The sequence below is a fragment of the Microcaecilia unicolor genome, chromosome 14, assembly GCF_901765095.1.
Source record: "Microcaecilia unicolor chromosome 14, aMicUni1.1, whole genome shotgun sequence".
NCBI lineage: Eukaryota > Metazoa > Chordata > Amphibia > Gymnophiona > Siphonopidae > Microcaecilia > Microcaecilia unicolor.
This window is the reverse complement of record NC_044044.1, coordinates 41311105-41328741: the sequence shown is the minus strand read 5'-3', so window position 1 is coordinate 41328741 and position 17637 is coordinate 41311105. Positions and strand designations below refer to the sequence as shown.

At 47.5% G+C, this 17637-nt stretch overlaps 1 protein-coding gene across 3 annotated transcripts in view; it reads right to left on the bottom strand.

The window, feature by feature from the left end:
- RPRD2 (regulation of nuclear pre-mRNA domain containing 2) overlaps positions 1–17637 on the bottom strand; it is a 145992-nt gene that overhangs the window by 107244 nt on the left and 21111 nt on the right. For all 3 annotated transcript variants that reach the window (XR_003940045.1, XM_030188296.1, XM_030188297.1), the window contains exon 2: positions 2239–2368. Coding sequence is in view for 2 of the 3 variants with exons in the window: in XM_030188296.1 (XP_030044156.1) it covers positions 2239–2368 (130 nt within the window). In the remaining variant the exon portion in view is untranslated. The remainder of the gene's footprint in view (positions 1–2238; positions 2369–17637) is intronic.

Genomic DNA, 17637 nt, shown 5'->3' with positions numbered 1-17637 from the left:
AACGTCGGAGAAGGGAGAAGCAATTGGCGATCAGATGTTTTATCCCTTGCAGCACCTTCGCATACAGGTGAGAGGCGCTGCACGGGACGGTAATGTGGGGGGGGGGGGGGGGTCCGGTGGAGGGTGGGAGCGGCGACGATCCCAGGGGGCGGGGCGGGGCACGGAGGATGGCGGGAGGTGGAGCCCTGGAGCAAGGGACAGGAAACAGGAAGGGAGGGGGACCGGGGATGAGAAAATTTGGAGATTTGTTTTTATTAAAACCGGCTGAAGCGGGGAACAGCGGCGATCTCGGGGGGGGTGAAGGGCGCCCAAACAGGACGCTCCTGACGAGCGCCTTTGCCCCCTCCCGATCTATTTGGATTTTTTTAATGTTTTGGTTAGTGCAGGGGGAAGTGGGGAGCCACATGTTTGTGTTGTGGTTTTTTTTGGACGTTTGTGGCATGCGCAGAGCAGCCAGCATAACGCTTGGCTGCTCTGCGCATGATTTAGGGGCCGATTATGACGGGGATTACGATTCAGTGATACATTGTACTTCTGGATACCGCAACGAACATGTTTGACCTGTTTTTTTGGTGCATGCTTCGGTTTTTCAAAATCGTTAAGGACTTTAACGATTTAGATTTTGTTACGTTTGTTTGATGCATCTGGGCCTAAGGTCAGTCTTCCCATACTGCATTCAATTTGGAATTAAAAACATTCCTATTTCGAGATGCCTTCTGAAGGAGTAGCCTAGTGGTTAGTACAGCAGGCTTTCATCCTGGGGAACTGAGTTTGATTTCCATTGCAGCTCCTTGTGACTCTGGGCAAGTCACTTAACCCTCCATTGCCCCAGGTACAAAATAAGTACCTGCATGTAATATGTAAACTGCTTTGATTGTAACCACAGAGAGGCAGTATATCATGTCCCTTCCCCTTTCCTTTCCTGAACTATGAGCGAGGAAAGGACTGCTATACCTTTGCCCCCACCCCCACAATGGGCTTCCTGCTTCTACCTGCGCCCCGGGAACCAGGCCACACTGATTACCAGTGGTCTTTCTTTCTCAAACCGAATGGATTTTTTTTTCCTCTTTTGCTCCCTACTTCTTCTTACTTCTCTGTCCCTATCCTATCAGCAATGTAGTTCCTTTCTTGTTTCCACATTATAATTTTAATTTGTACAATACTCAGATAGTACGCTCCAGGGTGGTATATCAAGACTAAATAAAACTTGAATAGGAGTAGAAGATCATATTTTGGAATGTAGAAAGAGTGTTTCAAATCTACTTGCACAGGACTAATTTGAAAGGAAAGCCTTCTCAACTCTTTCTTTTGATCAAAGGAGAAACAATACTCCAGACAATAAAAGGACATATCTGCTTGAATTTCGGGCTGCATAGCTTTATGTTACCAAAAAGTTAATTTACAGCCAGCAAAAAGTTACTGCTCATTAACTTAGAGCAGCAGACAACATCTGCAAAGCAACTATACTGACCTCTTCATTCTTTCAAATTGGGGTTCACTGATAAATGATACTAGACTGTTATTAGCCAAAAACACCAGACAATCTTTTTGTAATTTGAACTTTGTACAGCATTTGATCTGGTAGATCATGTTGTGCTTTTGCAGATATTAAATGATAGAGGTCTATTAAGATCAGTATTAGAACGGCTTAAAACAGAGCTCAACAAGCACCAGGTCACCATGTCTACTAAACATAAATAAAATTAGATCTGGTGCCTAGGTTTGACCAGCATAACACATACAGCAGCAGACAGCTTGGCTGCAGCAAGCAAGTACCATCAATCTCTCTTCTCTTTGTACCGCTTCCCTCCTCTCACCACAGCCATGCACGTACACCTCTCTCTCCACCCCAGATCAATAATGAAAGGAAAGTGGCTGCACAGGTCAGCTAGCAGTCTCCTCTTCTGCCGCCAGTGCTGAACATAAAGTTTAAACCACATGGTTCAAACACTGCATTCAGTGCCAAAGAGGCAGAGGAGGAGTATGCAGCCTGATGCACACATGCTCTCTTCTCCTCTTACCTGTGATCCTTACTAGATGGGGGCTGCAAAGAGAGGGGATAGGGTGTGAGAGCTGGGTGCCTATGTGCCGTTCTAACACTGAAAATCTGTGTAGCAGACAGACACTCAGCAACGTGTTCCAGACCTCAAGGTCTTTCATTTCTCATCACTACAGTCAATCTGCTAAACTGAAAACTAGAATCTTACACAATATTAAAGAAAAGAAATTGCCACTTACTTCACCAAAGCAGATGCTTCTGGCAGCACTTCTGCAAAGGTTTCACGAAAGACAATTGCATTTTTCCTTTTACAGTTCTGTATAACATCATTGGCCACATAAAAGAGATTCAATCGATGTGGAAAAGCAGCTGGGGATACAAAATGGAAACAGAAAAATCAAAATCAGTACCCTGAATAAGTTGGTATATTTTAATTTAGTGCAATTTCACTATCCTTTGTGGGAGTACCTGAAATACTGGGTGACTTCATTAACACATGAGAGTTTCTCCCATTCCTACTGATGGCTATTAAGTAAAGCATCTGAATACATATAGTGCTCCAAGGCATGTGTAAATGCATGCAGGTATTCCATGTGTATATGGTGACATTTACTTTTACTTGTTAATTTCCTTTCCTAGACTCCTGTCATACTAGTCCAGCAAGTGGATTATGTCACCTTCCAACTAGCAGATGGAGATACGGATACTGAATTCTTTCAGTCACATCACCAGTATGAGGGTAGTGCACTTGAACTCCACAGTATGCTACTGCCAAAGCAGAATTAGATCCAAAATGGAATACAAGTTGAAAAGTTTCACATCCCCTCAAACCACTACAGCTATGCATATTAAATTCATGCTACCAATAATATACACCAACAGAGCTAACGAGAGAGCAGAGAATCTGTAGCCATCCAGGGCAGGTTCTGGACTTGTACGGCTGGACTCAAAGAAAGGAAATTAACAGGTAATATACTAAATTTCACCAAGCAACACCACACAACCGAAACAAGAGACAAAAAATAAGGTTTCCTATAAAAACCATAGTAGCACTCTTTGAATAATTGACTTGTAAAGCTTCTAAGTCTGGTCCGAATTTCGAGCTCCAAAAAAAGGATGGGACTGTACAAACACATACTGCTTCATTCGAGGAGTGATTCAGAAACATGCAGGGGCAGCCTGCCACTCAAACTCACCAACAGACACCACAGCCACCAACATCATCTTGAAAAACAAGTTCAAGTTAAGAACTTTAAGGGTGACTGGCTTTAAAGCGTAAAAGTGTGGGCCTGACAAGACAGTTAACATACAACATCCGAGTGTACTGTCAAGAACAAAAAACTATCCTCTACAGCATGCAAAAGCTACCACCTGAACCTTCAAAGAGGTAAGGACCAAACTATGTTTAAATCCCCTCTGAATAAATGCAAGGGGAACAGGAAGCAGCACCTGCCAGAAGGGGAAAGGAGTGCTTCTCACATTACAGGACTACAAACATTTCAATCCAAATGTATGCTAGCAATTGGATCTTTCCCAGGCCTTGAAGAGACTGGCTTCAGTAGCAGATGAGTAAGTGTGCACCAAAGACTACAAGGCTAGCTAAGCGTGACCAGCAGTAACAAAATTGCATGCGGTGTAATCTTCCAACAGAGCCTATCAATCAAAGATGATGGAGGAAAACGAACAGAGTAGCAAGCATGCCTGCACAGACAGCTGGTACGCCAGCCCCTCCCCACCCATACAATGGCCCCAACCCAGTCCCTAATTCCCCAGGACCTACAGGACCCCCAACCCTCTCCTTGGGCTCAGGGACGCACTTTCAGGTTTTGTTTTTTGTTTGCATTATCCCCGTTTGACAAAGGAATAAAGTAGGGCTGCATTTCAATTTTTAATCCCAATTAAAGATGGGGCATAGCCAGCAGTCCACTAAGGGGATGGGGGATGCACAGGGAAAGACTGAAGAAGACACGTATTTCCTCTCCATCCCCCAAAATTAGATATCATATCATATTGCTGGTGGAGAAGCTAAAGCCCCATCAGTTGAAGAAATCCACTGCCAAAGTGGCCCTCTTCCTCCTTGTGCTGTCTCAGAAGCGTGGAAGTCAGTAGGGTGCCTCCAGACACCGACGCTGGTGCTCCAAGAGTATGCTCAGTTCATGCACAAACTGAGCATGCTTGAGGAGTGCAAGTGTTGGTGGCTGGAGGCACCCAGCTGACTTCCTAGCTCCTGAGGCAGTACAAGGAGGCAAGGGGCGACTAAGACAGCGGATTTCTTGGGATGGCAGGGTGTCATCTGCCCCACCGGCCACTGAATGGGTGCCTGCAGCTCTCTCCCAGGCCACCATCCCCAAACACGAACCCTAAAACACGAACCCTTAAAACACTAGCAAGTCGTCGGCCCTGTAGCATCATCAGCAGTTGAATTCAAAAGATGCCTGCAGCCTGCACTGGGCATTTCCCTCTAATCTGTCCCACCCCCTTCTGACGCAATTTCCTCTTTTCAGAAGGGCGGGATGGGTCAGAAAGGTCCATTGCAGACTGCAGGCAGCCTATTAGTACGACTGCCGCTGGCACCGCAGGGCCTAACACTTGATGGTGTTTCAAGGTACACCAAGTTGGGGTGGAGAGTTGTCCAGGAGAAGAGGAAGAGATAACAGACCATGTGCTAAGAGGGAAGGTGGAGGGAGGAAGAAGGTGGGCATCAAAAGGTTAATTATTAATTGTGATTACACTTTGAAATCACAATTAGCATATGGTGGATGCTTGGCATGCTCTCCCATGAGAAGTGGTGGAGAGGAAAACGGTAACGGAATTCAAATATGCGTGGGATAAACAAAGGAATCCTGTTCCAAGGGAATGGATCCTCAGAAGCTTAGCCGAGATTGGGTGGCAGAGCCGGTGGGGGGGGGGGGGGGGGGGGGGGGGGGGCTGGTTGGGAGACGGGGATTGTGCTGGGCAGACTTATACGGTCTGTGCCCTGAAAATGACAGATACAAATCAAGGTAAGGTATACACAAAAAGTAGCACATATGAGTTTATCTTGTTGGGCAGACTGGATGGACCGTGCAGGTCTTTTGCTGCCGTCATCTACTATGTTACTATGTAATCATGGCATTAATCTCGATTAACATGCAGCCCTAGAATAAAGTTATTCTGAACATTGAAGTTGCAGGGGAGCCCAAGGAGGCTTGTGGGGATGGTGGAAGATCAAGAATCCTCATACCACAGGAATCCAACCCAGGAGCTTCACCAAGTGTAAACCCATAGGCTATGGATTGGGGCGAGGGGAAAACTGTCACCTCCAAGCTCAACTGGCTCAAGGTCTATGGACCAAGCACCAGGAGCACAGCACTTAGGTTCCACCATAGTAGTACAGCCCATGGGATGAGCTCTGGAGAACTAAGACTGAGGATCTACTACACTGGCCCAGACAATTTTATTATCTGCTGGAGGAAGAGAAATACTTCATTCAACTGAAACTGCACTTCCTAAAGTTTCCAACGACCTGTTCCTGGCCAAATCCAAAGGTCTCTATTCTATCCTCATCCTTCTTGATCTATCCGCCGCTTTTGACACTGTTGATACCAACCTACTCCTTGATACGCTGTCTTCATTTGGATTCCAGGGCTCTGTTCTTTCCTGGTTCTCCTCCTACCTCTCGTGTACACTCTGGTGGATCCTCTTCCACTTCTATCCCTCTACCAATCAGTGTGTCTCAAGGTTCTGTTCTCGGTCCTCTCTTGTTTTCCATCTATACTTCTTCCCTTGGCTCTCTGATGATATCACATGGCTTTCAATACCATCTCTATGCTGATGACTCCCAAATCTACCTCTCTACCCCCGAAATCTCAACCAGCATCCAGACCAGACCAGATTGCTGCTTGGATGCCTCAACGTCATCTGAAACTTAACATGGCCAAAACTAAGCTTCTTATCTTTCCCCCTAAACCTACCTCTCCTCTCCCCCCTTTCTCTATTTCTATGGATGGCACTATGATTCTCCCTGTCTCATCGGCTCGTAACCTTGGGGTCATCTTTGACTCCTCTCTCTCCTTCTCTGCTCACATTCAGTAGATTGGCAAAACCTGTTTCTTTCTCTATAACATCAGCAAAATCCGTCCCTACATCTCTGAGCACTCTACCAGAACCCTTATCCACTCTCTTATCATCTCTCGTCTTGATTACTGTAACCTGCTTGTCACCGGCCTATTTCTTAGCCATCTCTCTCCTCTTCAATCAGTCCAAAACTCTGCTGCACGACTCATTTTCCGCCAAAGTCCCTATGCTCACATTAGCCCTCTCCTTAAGTCACTTCACTGGCTCCCTATCTGTTTCCGCATTCAATTCAAACTTCTCTTATTGACCTATAAGCGCATTCACTCTGCCGCTCTCCAGTACCTCTCCAGTCTTGTCTCTCCCTACGCCCCCCGCCGGGTACTCCGTTCTGTAGATAAATCTCTCTTATCTGTCCCCTTCTCCTCTACTGCTAATTCCAGACTCCGTTCCTTTATCTTGCTGCACCTCACGCCTGGAATAGACTACCCGAGCCTGTACGTCTAGCTCCATCCTTGGCCGTTTTCAAGTCCAAACTTAAAGCCCACCTCTTCTGACTCCTAAACACTACTCACCTGCCCTGTCTTTTTATCCTCACCTCTTTATTCCCTTACCCTTATTGTTCTGTCTGTTTACCTGTCTTATCTAGATTGTAAGCTCTTTGAGCAGGGACTGTCTTTTTGTGTATGGTGTACAGCGCTGCGTATGCCTTGTAGCGCTATAGAAATGATAAGTAGTAGTAGAAATCCAGAATGCACCAGCCCATATACTGGTGATGTCACTGGAAGATTTCAGTATCCCTTCGTCTACTGGAAGGAAGGGGGACACAACCACTTGTCTGGCCTAGCATGGCAAGGGTAATAAAGACAAGAAAAATTTGGTTATACCTGTTAATTTCCTTTCCTTCAGTCCTGCCATATCAGTCTGAATGAATGGGTTGTATTCCCCTCCTACTAGCAGACGGAAGTAGAGAAACCGATTTTTCCAGTGACATTACTGATATATAAGCTGGTGTTTCCAGTAGTATGGCACATCCAAACAAGCCCCATCTGAACACAGCAGCATGGAATATTTAGACATGTAACTGAATAAACATCAATAGAGAAATAAGCAGAGAATGCAATGAGTCCTATGAACCAAAGTTATCCAGGGCACATCTCAGACTAGTATGGATGGAATGGATCCATAGAAGCTTAGTGGAGATTGGGTGGCAACACCGGTAATTGGGAAGCAAAGCTAGTGCTGGGCAGACTTCTTTAGTCTGTGCCCTGAAAATGGCAAGGACACATCAAGGTCAGGTATACATATAAAGCAGCACAATGAGTTTGTCTTGTTGGGCAGACTGGATGGACCATACAGGTCTTTATCAGCCGTCATCTACTATGTTTCTATGTATGGTAGGACTCAAGAAAAGGAAATCAAGAGGTATGACTAAATTACACCTTTCCTTATGGTCACTGCAAAACCAGTCTGAAGGAATGTGATGTACTGAAGCACACAAACACTGGGAAGGGAAAAAAAAAAGGTGACCCCTATGCCATAGGCAGGATTGTGAAAAACTACAAGAGGACCTTACGAGACTGGGAGACTGGGCATCTAAATAGCAGATGACATTTAATGTGAGCAAGTGTAAAGTGATGCAGGTGGGAAAGAGGAACCCAAACTATAGCTATGTAATGCAAGGTTACACGTTAGGAATCACTAACCAAGACAGGGATCTCAGCATTATAGTTGATGGTACGTTGAAACCCTCTGCTCAGTGTGCTGCGGCGGCTAAGAAAGCAAATAGGTACTATTAGGAAAGGAATGGAAAACAAAAGTGAGGACATTATAATGCCTTTGTATCTGTCCATGGTGCGACCGCAACTTGAATATTTTGTTCAATTCTGGCCACCGCATTTCAAAAAAGATATAGTGGAATTAGAAAAGGTACAGAGAAGGGTGACGAAAATGATAAAGGGGATGGGATGACTTCCCTATGAGGAAAGGCTGAAGTGGCTAGGGCTCTTCAGCTTGGGGAAGACGGCTGAGGGGAGATATGATAGAGGTCTATAAAATAAGTGGAGTGGAACGGGTAGACGTGAATCGTTTGTTTACACTTTCCAAAAATACCAGGACTAGGGGGCATACGATGAAGCTACAAAGTAGTAAATTTAATAAAAAATTGGAGAAAATTTTTCTTCACTCAAACACAGCTGCCAACATGCCGTGACAGTCAAAGACATACCGCGGGCCGTAATCCCAAACATGTCATAAATAGTATCTGCCAAGTAGACCAAACCTGCTTCCAGCTGTCATCTGAAGGCCTGAAGAGGCCAATTCAAAGGCTTGTTTCAGTGAGCCTTCTAGCTTCCTATCCATAAGAACATAAGTATTGCCGTACTGGGAAAGACCAAAGGTCCAGCAAGCTCAGCATCCTGTTTCCAACAGTGGCCAATCAGTCATTCCGTGTCAAGTGGACCAATTTTAAAGGTCGCCCCCACCTCACCATCTCAGATTTTAATGAAATTTGGTACATAGTTTCTTTATGATAAAAAACTAAGCTGTGCAAAATTTTAGTTCAAAAGACTAAAATGGGAGGTTCTAGGGGACCTCAAGTAAAGGGTTGCAAAATGTCGCCTGAGCAAAAATGACATTTTGGGCCAACTTCCAGAAGCTGTAAAACTGGAACTTTTAGTAGTACAAGGGGGATATTTGGAGAACCTGCACTACTTTTAGGGCTTAATGAACTGGCAAAACCCCATGTTCCTAGTCCTCTTACTTTTTGAATGGTTTAGGCTCAAACTTTGCCAAAAAAAACCCGGCAAAAATCAATTTACAGCGATGTTGAGGCTGCTGTAGTTTCTAAACTAGTTGGCCTTTCAGGTTGATTTTTGGTAGGTGTACTAAATGCACAGCTATAATGAGGCCTTCCAATTTGCAGCACTTTCCTTCAAGTGGTCGAAAAATTATAAGCATTCAAAGTTGGTATAAAAAGCATTTTTGCTCATTTTGGGCTATCTTTGATGCCCTTGATCTCAGCAGCTGGACATTGTCCCAAGCTCGCGGGCGGGGCATCCTCAGGAGCAGACGGACCCGATTCTGAAGCTTGCACTGCCTTAGCTCGGGTAGGTATACATAGCCCGAGTCTGTGTCGAACCTGGCCCCCAAATATTCTACAGATTGCGAGGGGGTCAGCTGACTTTTGGCCATATTGATGACCCAGCCTAGAGATTGAAGTACTGAGACCACTCTGGCTGCAGCTTGAGAGCTCTCTGTTACAGAGTCTGCTCTGATGACCCAGTCGTCTAGGTACGGGTGAACCCTGATACCTTCTCGCCTGAGAAAAGCAGCTACCACCACCATTACCTTGAAAAGGTTTGGGGAGCTGTGGCGAGGCCAAAAGGCAAGGCCCGGAACTGGAAATGTTTTCCCAACACCGCAAACCTCAGAAACTTCTGGTGCGGGGGCCAAATTGGTATGTGCAAGTAAGCTTCTTTCAGGTCTAGAGACGTGAGAAACTCTCCTGGCTGTACCGCCACAATGACGGAGCGCAGGGTTTCCATGTGGAAATGCCGCACTCTCAGATTCTTTTAAGTCCAGAATAGGGCGAAAAGACCCACCTTTTCGCGGCACCACAAAGTAGATGGAGTATCGGCCGTAGCCGTGTTTGGCGGGAGGTACCGGAGACACGGCCCCTAACTGAATCAGACCTTGCAAAGTCTCCTCTACCGCCGCCCGTTTGGCGGCAGAACCGCATCGGGACTCCACAAACACGTCTCTTACAGGGGCGTTGAATTCTATTCTGTAGCCATCTCTGATCAGGTCCAGAACCCACTGATCTCAGGAAATATTGGCCCGCTCCTCGGCAAAGAGGTCCTCCGATGACAGGAAGCGAGGAGGGGGCCGCCACACCATCATTGAGAGGGTCGCCCCTGAACTCCAGGCCTAGAGCCGGAGGCTGAGGAACGCTTGTCCGAGCAAAAGGAGTTCCTCTGCTGAAAAACGGGCACGAGAAGTGAATCCAGCAGAACGCCCTGGGCGGTACCTTCTAGCTTCACGGAAGCGAGCGCTATAAGAGGAGTGGACCGCCTGGCCCTTGGAGGAAGGCCTCGGCCTATCTTCGGGCAAGCGCTGGGGTTTAGGATCTCCCAGGCCTTTAACAATTTTCTCCAACTCCTCACCAAATAGGAGAAGGCCTTGAAAGGGCAACTTCACCAACCTTTGCTTAGAGGCCATGTCCGCTGCCCAAAGTCGTAGCCAAATAAGATGGCGAGCCGCCACTGCTACTGCCATTTGTTTAGCCGAAGCTCTGACATCATAAAGGGCATCAGGCAAAAAGGACAAGGCCGACTCCAGCCGCGGAGCCACATCCGAGAAGGGCTCCGCTCCATCTCCGGGCTGTTTCACTGCCTGTTGCAACCACGCCAGGCAGGCTCTAGCAGCATAACAACTGCATGCAGACGCCCGAACAGTAAGACCTGCAATTTCAAAGGACCGTTTAAGTGCTGCTTCCAGCCTATGGTCTTGTATATCCTTCAGGGCAACTCCTCCTTCCACAGGGAGGGTAGTTCTCTTTGTCACCGCAGTGACAAGGGCATCTATTTTAGGCATTGCAAAGCGAGCCAAATGCTCCTCACGCAGAGGGTATAATTGCCCCAAAGCCCTGGAAACTTTCAAAGGTCCTTGGGATCAGGCCACTGAGCGGAAATAAGCTCTTGGATGGAGTCATGCAAAGGAAAGGCTCGAGCAGGCTTTTTGGTACTAGCCATCCTAGGATTCACAGAGGAGGCCGTGCCACTGTCATGCTCTTCAATAGAAAGGACCTGTAGGGCATCTGAAATAAGCGCTGGCAGCTCATCACGGAGGAAAATCCTCACCGCGGAGGGATCATCCAGATCCTGTGGTAATTCTGCACCTGACTCTGGCTCCTCACACCACGAAGGCCTGCCAGAACTCTCTGAATCCTCACAGCCCGACCACAGGGGGGGGGGGGGGGAGGAGGTGCACCACAATCTGAAGGGGAATTAGCACTTCTACGCTTTTCTTTATGCCAATTATCAGGGAAAATAGCCTCAGCAGGCAGTCCCAGGCCAGAATCCACCGGGGGAACAATAAAAGGGGCCTCAGACGACCCTTGAGGGAGAGCTCTTTTCAGCATGTATGCTTTATGCAATAACAACACAAAATCAGGGAAGAAAAACTTGCCCTGGGCACCCAGATCCGGTCCGGGGCTAGCCGCTCCCTGAATAGCCTCAATTTGAGGTCCCCCCCCCTCCGTCTCTACGGAGGCCGCGCCATGCGGAGAATTCAAAATGGCGTCCGCTGCCAGCTCTGAGCGGGAAGAATCATCGCTTGCCATGCTCGGGCTGGCTCTTACACCTGTAAAGCACGATTTACAGAGCCCCGCTGCTGATTTGCGCTTGCCACACCGGGAACAGCGCTTTACATTCTCTGCAGCCATCGCCGAAAACGGCGGGAAAATTCAAAATGGCGGTTTCGCTCCAAAACGCGCTGATCGCGGGCCCACCCCGGAGGAGTTAGAAAACACTCTTACCTCACCGGACCGAGTATCACTGCTCCGGTCCCATAGAAGAATCAAAGGAAAACCTCTGTTCCATTTTTTTTTTTTTTTTTTAAACACTGTGAGGAAAGCAGATGGAATAAGAACTCCGGAGGCTCAGATGAGTGGGAAAGGCAGGGAAAGGCGAACCAATGTGCCTGCATCCACTGTGTGGGTAAGGACAGGGAAAAGCAAGCTAATATGTCCACATCCACGGGGACATGGGTAAGGCAGGGAAAGGGCTAACCTATGTGCCTTCAAAGTGAAGCTGCTATAGCCTCTAACACCCCAGCTTTCAACTGGCAAGCCAGGAGCCACCCCCAGGCAGATTTTTGATGGAGCTCAAAGAAGCTGCAGCCACCCTGCTTGGGGAGATAGAGAATACTGAAGAGGCAGTGGAGCTGGCTGGCCATGAGGCACTGTGAAAAGTTGAGTGCTTTCTATCTCCCCCTGCTGGTTGATGGACACAACCCATACGTTGAAGCCATTGGCTTCATCTGCTTGATGACAAGGAACTGGAGTGTCCCCAGGTAGTGTACATAAACCAAAAGCTGCCTGAACTGACTGACTGTTAGAAGGAAAAGAAGGAAAAGAGCTCACTGATATGGTATATATGTACAGAGCTGAATCGGGTCAGTTTAAATCATCTCACCCTAAGCCAGGCCAAGGCTTGGGGTGAGATGATTTAAACTGCCGCAGCAGCAGCAGACAGTGCGATTGTTGCACATGGACTCGTTCAGCAGACACAGGCACAGGACAAGCCTGGTGGTACTAATTATCTAAGATAAGTACTGGTTTTGTATTTAAGCACATTCTACCAATTGCTTAGCCTGAAGTTTATAGCTCAGCCAATCCTGGAATTCATCTGATGCTGCATAATCTACTATAATAAAACTCACCCTCAACGTTCTGAGGACACTGACGTCACTAAAGCCAAGCCCTGACTTCCTTCAAAAAGGTTCGAAGGTTCGTGGTGGTGAAGCCACCAAAATCGCTCCGGGCCCCGCCCTCGAGGGCGGAGCAATGGCAGAACAACAAAGGGGTTGGCAGGAAGGGAGGCAGGGAGGCGGGGGGGAATCGCTCCGGGCCCCACCCTCGCGTCAAACGTCATGACGTTGGGGGTGAAGCAATGGCAGAACAACGAAGGGGTTGGCCAGGGAGGGAAGGGGGGGGGTGTTGGCAACGAAAACCTTGCTAGCGCCCGTTTCATTTGCTCTGAAACAGGTCTCTTTCACTAGTTATTGTATGTTTTGCCACATGTGTGACCCAAATGAAAGGAGAGTTTAATTCTACTTCCATTTAATTTCAATATATTCCATCAACTCTGTAACATCAGGCTTCCCATGGTAGATTACAACAGCTGCAGATGATGAACCCATCAGGAAACAGGATACCCCCACTGAAATTTGGCCATCTGTATTGTATACAGTGTATTTATTTATTTTTATAGTGTAGAAAAATGAGCACAAAATACAGAGTTTAAAATTGCTGTTTCTACCAGCTATAATAATTTTTAAAGATGTGTTACTGATATTCGATTGTTATTTCATAAAATTTATATATGAGAAGCTTTCAAATAAATTAAAAAGCTGTTCAATAAGTAAAAAAAAAAAAACCCCAAAAACTTTTGACCTCTACGTTTTAAGGCACTACCTATCCAATTGAAACAGCTTTAGAGTTGTTACAGAAGATGGGCAATAAAGAAGGTTTGCTTCATTTGGTGCAGCAGCACGACTGTCTAGAGATGACGACAGCTGTGTGGGGCAGTGAAAACAGAGATTTACCAAATTGGCTTGCTTACCGTGGAATAGATAGGCAGTGCAGCAGGCTCAATTTCACCTCCTTGGTCCCGACTCCCGACAGTGTCCACTTTGACTGCCGCGTCTTGCCTACGCGGAAACAGCAAGTAAGTCGAATAAGAGTAGGCCGTAGGTGGGACGTGGCAGCAGAAGGAGCCTGACGCTGGCATCCTGTTCTAACCACCGCGGTAGGATGACAACAAAAGGCGGGGACGGGAGGGAGGGAGCAGATGCGAGAGGGAAGAGAGAAACGCAAAGGGGAAAAAAGTTTCAACGCATGGCAGCGCCGTGGGAAGGGCAGGGGAGAGAGAATCAGAACACGATGGTGCAAGTGTTTTTTTTTTGGGGGGGGGGGGGCGCGGGGGACAATGCTCCCCCAACCACTTGACAGCGACTGTAGTTGTCCTTCTCCCTCTCCCCCAACAAACGGGCCCAGCAACGTGTGTTTAAATTTCTTATCACACAGGAAGCTACACAATCAGCTGAGCTGCAGGAGCGCTGCTGAGGTGAACCAGGCAGCCCACACGAGCACCTCTTGCATTACCAGTGCAGCACGAGGAGGCAGGGGCTGCCACACACCACGCATGCACCAATATCAGGTGACAGCTGGTGTGTTTGGGCATGCGTGATGCGTTCCTCCAGCCTTCCGCTGCAATTGGTAGGGGGGGGGGGGGGGGGGGGGAAGTCCCTGCTGCAGCTGAACAACCGGCTCACAAAATTCTTCAAAAATTAACAACCAGCTCTGCAGAGCCGGTGCGAGCTGGCTCCAACACACCACTGCTTAGAGCCTACAGCCGCAGACCAGCCACGAAGCTAAAGAGCGACGGGCCGCCACGCAAAGAGCCACAGACTTAGAAGAGGCCCAAAGCAAGTCGTAAAGAGCATCTGCCATAAAAGGCCAAACCCATTTCCAACTTCGCCACTTCGGCATCTATCGCTGAAAATAATCAGGAGAATGGTCCAAGACCTTTTCAGACCAACGCAAACAGGCTCTTGCTACTAAAGAACCACAGATAGCAGCCTGCACTGCCAGAGCAGAAACATCAAAACTATTCTTTAACAAGGATTCTATACGGCGATCTTGGACATCCCTCAAAGCCGTCCCGCCATCCACGGGAACCATATTTCGTTTAGTGACTGCAGACACTACGGCATCCACCACTGGAGGGCATAAAAGATCCTTGTCTAAAACCAGAACAGGATAAAGCCTGAGCATGGATCTGGCAAGATGAAAGGCAGAATCCGGCACCTCCTACTGTGCCTGAATGATGTCCCTAATATCCTGATGCATTGGAAAAGCATTATCTGGCCTACAAATACCTTTCTGGACAACACTGGAGTCTCCTACTTCTCGAATTGCAAGGTTGTGGAAACCTGAGAAATAAGCTCCTGCAGATCATCTTTATGAAAAATTCTTAGCCCTGAGGGATCCTCCCCCGCAGGGAGAGGCTCCGCACCATCTTCCAGCTGACCGAGGTCCTCAGGAAAATGATCTTCCGGAAACACCTATGTCTCCTCCAAGGATGGGATTTCCTGGTCCAAACCAGAAGAAAAATCCTCTTCTAAATCCCAAAACTACCCGGGCCGCTTAGCAGCCGCTGCTTAGACCTCCTGAGACCACTGAAGCCTTTCCTGGAGCAGCTTTGTGCAATAAAAAAGCTTAGCACATTTGTATCACAAAGTCAGGCGGGACGCCACCCTCACCTGCTGAAGAAACAGGAGTCTGAGGAAGAGCCAGTAAAGCAGGCAGGGATGCAGCATTTAGAGGGGAAGACAAAATGGCAGCATTTCCCACCGAAACTGGCGCTGCCAGCGAGGCTGACCCGACCGCACGTAAAACTGCCGAATCAGACACCCCCCCCCCCACGCTAACGGCGCCGACATTTTTACAGCCCCTGCTCCCTACTCAGATGAAGCATCTACCGCGGTGAAAAACTTACAAGCACCGCTCGAGCCGACTCCCTGCCGCTGACAGACTGAACAGTGACGGAGCTTCTCTGCCATCGCGTCTGCCTAATCCAACTGCGAACCAAAACAGGAGGCAGAAAAAATAACAGCAAACAGTCACAGAGAGAAAACAGAAGCTGTCTTGCTCATTTAAAGAGAAAGTAAAGGGCAGAGAACCAAAATCAAAGCTTGTCTTTTTGAGGTTTTTCTTCCCCGTGGCTGGCACTCACTACCTCAAAAGCTCTTCCCCTGAAGAGCTTGAGGAAACTGCCTTTTTGTGCTGAGATTTCTTCTTATTTATTTTTTTACTCAAGCACAGCTTAAAAGAATACCAGGGAGGACATGGGGGAAGGGAACTGGCCACCACATATCTGGATGCACAGAATAAATTAAAACCAACTAAAAGAATTACAGCAAGAAATAGAAAAAAATATAAAGAATATAATAGAACATAAGGGAAAATTAGGTTCTTACCTTGGTAATTTTCTTTCCTTTAGTCATAGCAGATGAATCCATTATGAGTGGGTTGTGTCCATCAACCAGCAGGGGGAGATAGAGAGCACTGAAAAACCATAGTGCCTCATGGCCAGCTAGCTCCATCTGCCTCTTCAATATTTGAAGCTTCCAAAGCAGTGTTACACCGCAAAGCATAATAACATGAACTTTCCACACAGCGAATGAACGCCCCAAAACTGGAGCTATAAGTCAAAGGAAGGAATGGACTCATCCTCCTGGAGGGAATGAACTCATCCTCCTGTAACTGAACAGAAATCCTGAAGACTGTTTTCCAACTTCTCCCAATGAGGGAACATATCTACAGGAAAAACTGAACATAAAACTATTCCGGGAACAACATGTACAGAATGTTTGTACGTTTGGGACGCCTGACAGGTGCACTTGGCCTGAATTGGCCGCTGTCGTGGACAGGATGCTGGGCTCGATGGACCCTTGCTCTTTTCCCAGTGTGGCATTACTTAAGTACTTATGTACTTATGAATCACATAATGAACCACAGAGGGAGGGCTCATGGATTCATCTGCTATGACTAAAGGAAAGAAAATTACCAAGGTAAGAACCTAATTTTCCCTTCCTTGTCATCAAGCAGATGAATCCATTACGAGTGGGATGTATCAAAGCAATCCCTAGATAGGGTGGGAACAAGCTACACCACGCGCCAGCACTTGTGCTCCAAAATGCGCGTCCCTCCTGGCAGCCACATCCAGCCTGTATTGTCGGGCAAACAAGAGCATAGAAGCCCAAGTAGCTACACTACATATCTCTTGAAGAGAGAGTGCTCCAGTTTCAGCGCAAGAAGAGGAAATCGCTCTTGTGGAATGTGCCTTAAAAGCTTCAGGCGGAGGCCGGCCAGATAGCAGATATGCCAAAAAGATAGCTTCCTTGAGCCAACGGGCTATAGTGGCCTTAGACGCTGGAGACCCTCTACGCGGACCTGACAAAAGAACAAAAAGATGGTCAGAGGTCCTGAAGGCATTTCACATGTGCAGATATTGCAACAGAGATATTGTAAGCTCTTTGAGCAGGGACTGTCTTTCTTCTATGTTTGTGTTGCGCTGCGTATGCCTTGTAGCGCTATAGAAATGCTAAATAGTAGTAAATAGTAGTAGTAGTAGAGCCCTTCGCACATCCAGAAGGTGCAACTGCCCATAGGCTTCTGGAAACTCCTCTTTAGAAAAGGAGGGCAGGAAAATAGGCTGGTTTAGGTGAAACGCTGAAACCACCTTAGGCATGAAGAAAGGCACAACGCTGAAACCACCTTAAGCATGAAGGAAGGCACCGTTCAGTTGTCTATTAGATTGTAAGCTCTTTGAGCAGGGACTGTCTCTCTTTGTTAAATTGTACAGCGCTGCGTAACCCTAGTAGCGCTCTAGAAATGTTAAGTAGTAGTAGTAATTGCAGAAATGGGTCTCGAAAGGACAGCGCCTGGAGCTCAGATACCCATCTCGCCGATGTCACGGCCACCAAAAAGATTGTCTTTAAGGTCACATCCTTCTCCGAAGCTCGCCTAGCAGGCTCGAATGGCGAACTTTGAATGGCCTTTAAAACTAACCCCAGGTTCCAGGCCGGACACGGAGCCCGCACGGGAGGACGGAGCCGAAGCACGCCTCTCAGAAACCATGTCACATCCGGGCAAGCAGCCAGAGGGAGGCCACAGACCTTCCCTCGAAAACATGCTAAGGCTGCCACTTGAACATGCAGGGAATTATAGGCCAAGCCTTTTTGTAAACCATCCTGTAAAAAGTCAAGTATCGGCGAGAGAGAAGCCCGCATGGGTGTAA